The following is a 7,557-nucleotide window of genomic DNA, read 5'->3' as shown; positions in this document are numbered from 1 at the left end:
TACCTGCAACTTAACGCATTGTAAATTTGATTAGAACAGTACACCATTTGCTATAGGATGTATGCCCAAATTGAATAAGATGGGCACTTTATAGACCCAAGTACCACTTTTGTGTTTGTGGTACTATTGCCTTGAGATATGGTAGAAAAGAAACATTTTCATTTTTTTAACAATCAAGTTTTAAATTATATTCCTAATTGGGAGAGACTTATAAAAAATGAAAGTCAAATTGAATCATTACCGACATGTAATAGACTAAAATGTGTTATTTGCTAACATGACTTTGTTCTGTGTTCATTCATTTCTACCACATTACTCGCGAAAGCATAGTAGCTATTGAAAATAGAGAAAGATGATAGCATAAATTCTATATAGTTACTTCCTTCACTCTATATAAAGCAAATGAACAAGCAAAGGAGAACCTTATTGAGTCATTTAGTTCTTATCAAAACATACCTTCAATGCAGCACGTCTTAAAGGTGTGGCACGGAGATATGACTTCACTAGCTTGAATATTAGTATATCCAAAGGAATTTGACAGTGCTCATCTCGCAACCAAGTGTGTGCTATCACCAGAAAAGAAGAATCAAGTTTTCAGATAGCAACTGTAGTCATATAGCCCAATCATCATGATAAGCATAAATAAGTAAATAAAAAACAGTTTAAAAGCTATAAATATAAGTTAAATAAACGATTAATTTAATATCTAAGAAAATGATAGGTGTTAAATATGGGAAGTATAAAATAGTTATTCTAGAGCTCCATATCCGAAAAGGATAAGGATACCTAGTGGTGGAAACTTACTCAAAGATTGAGCAGCTGTCATTCTTTTTCTATAATCCTTGTTCAGAAGTCTTTTAACAAAATCCTTGGCTTCTGGAGATACATCAGGCCAAGGTAAATCCGTAAAGTTTGGATCAGCTTTCAACACAGCACGGAAAATTCCTGACTCCGTCCGTGCCCAAAAAGGTCTACTGCCACATAACAAGATATATGTTATAATACCAATACTCCAAATATCTGCCTCTGTGCTATATGATCTATGTAGAACTTCAGGGGCAACATAGTATGCACTTCCCACAATATCATTTAGTCTTTCATCTGCACATTATAAAGAACTTGTACATGAGCATCAAGAGTCACGTGATGAAAAAGAATAGGGTATGGCGAAACAAGAATGTCTACTAGAGGTACAAGATTGGCTGAGGGCAAACATACTAACTACTAAGAGAAAACAAGTAGGCCAATGGATTTATTCATCATCTGGCCTGAAGAATCTTGTTGAAGATAAACTTCATAACATGTGAACATATTTATTCTACAAGATATGTGAGAAGTTTATTTATATAAAACTGATGACTGAGTTAATATCATGGGTGAACTAGTAATTGAAACATCTGACAGCATAGCATAAAAACAACTAATCAAACAACCACTGAAAAACATTTGAGTGCCAAACAAAACCACCCTGCAAGAGTGGTTAAGTGCAATACACCTAAAAAGAGTGAGTTTTTTTTAAAAGCAGGCCTGCTTTACTTGAAGGCTGATAAAACTGCAATAACGAGAAGTTTTAGACATCGCCATTCTGGCTAAAGATTGACCTTTAGATTGCATGATGTAAATATCATATGGTGGTGAATGTGGATTATTGGGAAACCTGTCTCTGTATCCTTGGTTTCAATCATAAGCACCCATTCAAATGTAGGACAACTGGAGGGATGAAATGCAAAAGAGAGAGCTGACGCGCTCAGTCACTAAACCCATTCCTAAGGTCAGTAATCTCAGATCAAACACAAACCACTCTTGAAAATGAAATCACAATGAATATGACCAAATGACTGGATGTAGCCTCCAACCACTAACATTGTGTGGAGAAAACTGAACAACCTATTACATAATCGTGAGACTACAAAGTATGCAACCACAAAGTGTGTTTGTAATAAATAAAATAGCAGTCCTAATAAAGGATAGTATGTAAAATTTGACATGACAGTTTGAAGATGCTGAGTATTTTGTAGTCAAAGTCATAACTGCAATCTGAAATGTAAGAACACAATTATCAAGTTGGAAAAAGTCTCCAAATAGTTGGGAAAAATATGGCTTGATGATGGTAATGATTTATCAGGTTGATAGAGTACCAAGTCAATACAAAACAACAACAACCAAGCTTATCCCAATAGATGAGGTAGGTTATATGGATCCTCCTACGTCATTAGGCTCTATCCCCTACTATATCATCATTTATATTTAAATAAATTTTACAAGGTCAATGAGATTCAAAATTTAAGCATGCATTTACCGGGTCGACAAGGTACTAACTGTATGTGATCCATATCGAGTTCTCTGACTGAGTAATCTATTAAAAATTGATTTTTGAAAATTAAGTGTTGCTAGTAAGGAATCATGTGTTATAGATCTTAAATTTCATGATTCTTAGCTCTTACACTTAACTGCACTGTTCATTTAGTTGAAATTTTGCTTTCCTACTGCAGAATACTTCTTATCTTGGTGTTATGATTAAACTTGAGATTTTATACTTCCCCATTATGTATTAGTGTCTCTTGAATTAAGGTTATCAATGAATGTGTATTTCAAGAAATTATCTGATCCAATGAGTTTCTTAGAGCTGATGGGTACTAGAAATTGTTACAATACAATTTGAAGTATAATTGAAGAGTGATATGATCAAATAAAAAATGAATCTTGCGAAGTAGCAAAGTTAAAATAGTAGTGTCACACCTAGAAATATGATAAAACCACATTGGAAACTGTTTACTTGAATCCAAGTCCTCAAATCATTCGTTACTCTTGATCAATCAATTTTTGCCAAACTTTAATAGATTCTTGTTAATGCAACAATTCTTACATGATCTTTACATCACATAATAAAAGCGGAAAAGGGGAAATTCTATGCTCACCACAATAAAAAATTGTAAAATCCCTTAAATAATATTAAGAAAATAGTAGGTTGAAAGCTACTTTTAGAAATCTTCAGTGAAAAGGGTAAGAAAATCACCAGGAAAGCAACAACAAAATAGCAGAATATCTTCATGTTTAATGCCACTGAGTTAATAAGAAAGTATGCCGACTCGATGAGACATGTGAGTAGACAATGCTCACCTGGTTTAACAAAATCAGAAAGGCCAAAATCAATCAACTTCATCTGAGAATTTTCATCTTTGTTGGCGAAAAGAAAATTCTGTTATTAAATACAAAGAAGAAATATTAACAGGAGTTATGAATATGTTGGAAAAGAAATAAGTAACAGTGATCTCTACAATGCTCCTGTAAAATCAGAGATGTATAATATCAAGCAGAGACGTATAATAATATCAAGTCTATATATTCAATCTAAGGTCTCTATGATACAAACCTCTGGCTTTAAATCACGATGCACAACACCTTGAAGATGGCAAAAGGCAACTACTCTCAGTATCTGAATAACTATAGCTTTTGCATCCTCCTCTGTATACCTTCCACCTCTTGAGAGCAAAAGGAAAAAGAATAAATAAGTGATACTTTCCAAATTCAAAGAATCAAATATGACCAAACATTTTTACCTCGATAAAATTCTTTCTAATAATTCGCCACCCTCACATAATCTGCAAAAAGGAGAAACCTACTGTTGAGTTCCTAAATTACAAAAATTATTTTAAAAAAATGCACTGCCCCATAACCTACATATAGTGTTCTTTTCTATTGTATGGGGAATGTTTTATTATATTTTTTAATCAGGATACAAAGTGATATATAAAGAGGCATACAAGTAGGATAACTACAGGCAAAAAGATTTGAATAAAGTGATTCCATCTAGCAACATGAAACAAATATCAAAATGTAGAAGCACTTTTATTCATTGTTCAACTAACAAAAGTTAATTGAGACATACTCCATGACTACGTAGACGTTAAGTGCATCCTCACATGCATCATGAAACTTGACAAGATTTTTATGGCTGGACAAAGCTTTTAGAATTGTGACCTCCCTACGAACATCTTCGATTGATATTGGAGTTGTCATCTGTAATAATAAAAAAAAAGTTGTTGAAGTTTTCAAAACATCCATTCCAATGTTAAAATTCAGTGCCTATAATATTGTACTGATCTGAAAATTGTAATTCAATCACCCTAATTTCAAATGCACCTAAACCTTAGTTCATAGCCAACCCATCAAATATAGAAAGTCAATATAAGGTTTGAATGCCTATAGTTATTAATCAATGTGTGAGGAACTAATGTTCCAGAATTGAAGTTTCACTGAATGAAGTAGAAACCAAAAATAAGAAGCCCCTCAAAAGAAGTATACTAGTCAACATGACAAGAATAACACTTAAATGCAAGTTAAAATCTCAAGTCATGAGTCTTTAAATGGAACAATACTATTTCAGTATTGTACCAACATTCTGATATACAACGCCAGTAGTAAATTGAAGGCGGAAGGAGGAAAGAGATGAAATTATACAGTTAAACTTTAATATTTGCTTTCCATCTGAAATGCTATGTCTTTGACATTATCTTGTATGGAGATAAATTTTAAATAAAAAAATATCATTTTCTTAATTTTGCATGTCAAGGGGTGTAGAATGTTGGGATGAAATGAAACTCATTGATATGATTAATACAACAACATAGGAGGCATTGTCTTGGCACTGAATCAAGTTTCAGTAATTTATTGGAATTATACGTTTCATCATTTTGACTAGCACAGGAAGAGATTTCAAACCATGTTAAATGTGCTCAATTCAACAAACATGAAGTGTAGGCTCTCTTGTGTTAGTTTGGTTCTAAGAGACATGTAAAATCTGATAAAAATTTGGAAACATTGCTCATAGATTCCATTTTGAGCAACCAGATTTTCGGGTGCATGTGCCTGGCAAATTAATATGTTGGCTTATCTTAGCATTCATATCGGTGGGGAAAACACAGGAATACCAGATGAAGCAGTGGTGGAGTAAAATGCACACCATGACAAGACATTAACTTCTCTGTGTTTTGTCAAGGCACAGTGCTTTACAAGTCTCATACGGTATAAGAATCTTCAGTTAAGTAATTTACAAAGAAGTGAAAATTGCAGCCAAATCCAAACCATCAGTTTCTTAAATTAGAGATTGGAACTACAACTTGAAGAGCAAGAGGCAAAGATGTCAACTGTTCCTATGTGAAAGCTAGTAATTGAGACTCAGTTCATGTAAATGTGGGTAAAAAGGCATACAATACCTTTCTATTCTTACTTGGTAACACCCTGTTTGGAAACAACTTGAGTGAAGGAATTGAATTGAATTCCATTAGGAATTGAATTCGGGCAGGAATTGAATTCAATTCCTATGTTTGGAATGGATTAGTGAATAATAGAATTGAATTGAATTCCTTAATTTGAAATCTATTTAAATTGAATTCCATTCTTATACATTTACCATTTTATCCTCATAACTAATCATTTAATAATCAAGTTAAGTATTAAAGAATAGGAAGAAGGAATTGCACAATTAAGACAGCAGTATGAAGAAGGTGGCGCACGGGAGAAACGGTGCAAGGAAAAGTTTTCGACGAGAAACGGCGCACGGGAGAAAGGCAGGAGAAAACAAGAGAGTCGGCAGATGGAAAAAAGAATTTTAAGTTAAAAGGACAATTAAGTAATTTTAGTTGTTCATGATAAATCCCTATCCAAATCTGACCATTTGAGGTCTGATTTACTATTCACGTTTTGGATGGAATTGGAATTGAATTCCATATCAAATCCATCTCAAAAATTCATTCCAAACTATGAAATTGAATTCCAATTACCATAGGAATTCAATTCCATAAGGATTCCAAACAGGGTGTAAAGGAACCCAAATGAAAGATTTATTGATAAAAATAAGAGCTTCTATGTGCCCCAAGAGCAAGCTCCTCATTCACTCTTGTCATGGAGTGCATAGTTTTAATGTCACGCAGTAAAGAAAATTTATTTACACCTTGTGTTCCACAACACATCGCCGAAGAAATTGATGTTAAAAATTAAGGTAAAACCATACCAAAAAAAAAAAAAATCAAAATGTTGAAATTTACTATTCGTGAAACGATCAACTCGTCAAAAAAACACCTTTTACATACAAACGCACCTTAGCTTTGGATATAATCTTGACGGCGACAATCTGACCCTTGATCTCCCCTCTCTTGGCCGTAGCCGAGCACGTGTGCCCAAAGTGTCCCCTTCCGACCTCCTTCCCAAGCTCATACTTCGCCCCGAAGTTCTTCCCATACCCGAAATTCTTATCCAGAGGCGCTTCCTCTTGTCCCGTCTCATCCTCTGGGATCGGCCCCTCCTTCGGCCTCCGCGGGCCCAGCCGCTTCACGAGGGCGGCCCTTATGTGCTTCGCTGGCGACGGCGGCGGGAAAGGCCGCAGGAACCTCCGCGGGGTGGACCTAGTGGGGGAAGGCGAAACACCTGCGGGAAGCGGACTGGCGGGGCCGTGCGGGTAAGGGCTGGGCCAGGCGGAAGGCGCAGTACTGGTCAAGGAGTGAGAAGGGGTGGTGGCGCCCGTCCGACTCTTTCGAGCCGGGGTCGAGTGCGCAGGACTACCAGCTACTTGTCCGCCCTTTCCATGGCTCCGGTTGCCGGCGTCGCCATCTTCGAGGACAGAGACGTTCTTGCCGTAGCATACCCCCATAGAGCTCCTCCCTCCTTGCTTCCTCTTCTTCCAACCTCCTCTTCTCGCTCGATTAAGCCTTCGACCGATCGAGGATGAAGGAGAAGAGAAAGAGAGTCAGGTCAAAGCGGCGGCACCGCGGCAGCTGAACAAGAAGAGAAAGGTCGTGGCATTAATTAAATGACCTCGCGGCGGGGACCCAAACGGTAATAGTACATCTTAAAGGTACCCAATGGTAAGAAAACGAAAAAGTTTGCGCCAAGGCGGCGAAGAAAAAGTTTCGCACCTTTTCCAAATTATTTTTACATCTGCTATCGACCGAGGATCAGGCAACAGCCTTTGAATAACACTCGAACGGTCAGAGTAACACGTGTTGAGCTACGAAGGCAACCAAATTGTCTTCGGTGAAACGAACGGAACACTGTCCACACGTGCCCGTGCCTTCGTAACGTGGGGAGAGTGAACCCCATAAAAATAATATAATTTATATTTAGGAATAGAAATGAAATTTAGAAAAAGTCAAACTAAATTTTATATTATTCAATTTATTAAAAACTAAACCAACTGGAAACTAAAATTAATTAAATTGCTAAAATAGTTATTTAAACTTACTTTTTTTTTTTTTTACTTGAGCTTATTAAAGCTTAACTTGAATTTAGTTGATTAGATATTAGTAAATAAATCGCATGTTTCAATATGGCTTCTATGACTCTGTAAACCCCCTCTACCATGAGCATGGAACATCAAGAAATGCCTTGAGCTCCAAGTGGCCATGGCCCTGATCAAACGACTCTCGGAGCAGAGGGGGTAGGAGAGGCGGAAGCAAAAGGTGGAAAGAGATAGAACAGTGGCGGTCGAGGTTGGAAAAGGTACGGAAGAGGGAGGCACAAGAGGAGGCGGCCCAACTGGGCAGCGCAGGAGAGCTTGAG

The 7,557-nt window shown here is 36.6% G+C and overlaps 1 protein-coding gene across 1 annotated transcript; it reads right to left on the bottom strand.

Annotated features, from left to right (window-relative positions):
* Positions 1-411: 411 nt before the first annotated feature.
* Positions 412-6,800, bottom strand: LOC121991898 (CDPK-related kinase 3-like). Its single transcript, XM_042545976.1, has 7 exons — positions 6,101-6,800; positions 3,890-4,020; positions 3,561-3,602; positions 3,374-3,482; positions 3,121-3,199; positions 805-1,101; positions 412-566 (listed from the first exon to the last, which is right to left on the bottom strand). Exons 1-7 carry the CDS (start codon positions 6,647-6,649, stop codon positions 436-438), a joined length of 1,338 nt encoding a protein of 445 aa, XP_042401910.1. The 5' UTR covers positions 6,650-6,800; the 3' UTR covers positions 412-435.
* Positions 6,801-7,557: the final 757 nt, after the last annotated feature.

This window comes from Zingiber officinale, chromosome 6B (assembly GCF_018446385.1).
Source record: "Zingiber officinale cultivar Zhangliang chromosome 6B, Zo_v1.1, whole genome shotgun sequence".
In the NCBI taxonomy this organism is placed as follows: Eukaryota; Viridiplantae; Streptophyta; class Magnoliopsida; order Zingiberales; family Zingiberaceae; genus Zingiber; species Zingiber officinale.
Note: the sequence above shows the minus strand (reverse complement) of the source record. Positions and strands in the feature narration are given on the sequence as shown.

What these genes read in the sequence shown, in the direction of transcription:
- LOC121991898 (XM_042545976.1), bottom strand. Translation starts at nt 6,649, where the DNA reads ATGGGGGTATGCTACGGCAAGAACGTCTCTGTCCTCGAAGATGGCGAC. An exon ending in ATCGTGATTTAAAGCCAGAG is followed by an intron (nt 3,200 to 3,373) that starts GTTTGTATCATA and finishes ATTTAATAACAG; the next exon opens with AATTTTCTTTTCGCCAACAA. An exon ending in GACAGCTGCTCAATCTTTGA is followed by an intron (nt 567 to 804) that starts GTAAGTTTCCAC and finishes TTCTGGTGATAG; the next exon opens with CACACACTTGGTTGCGAGAT.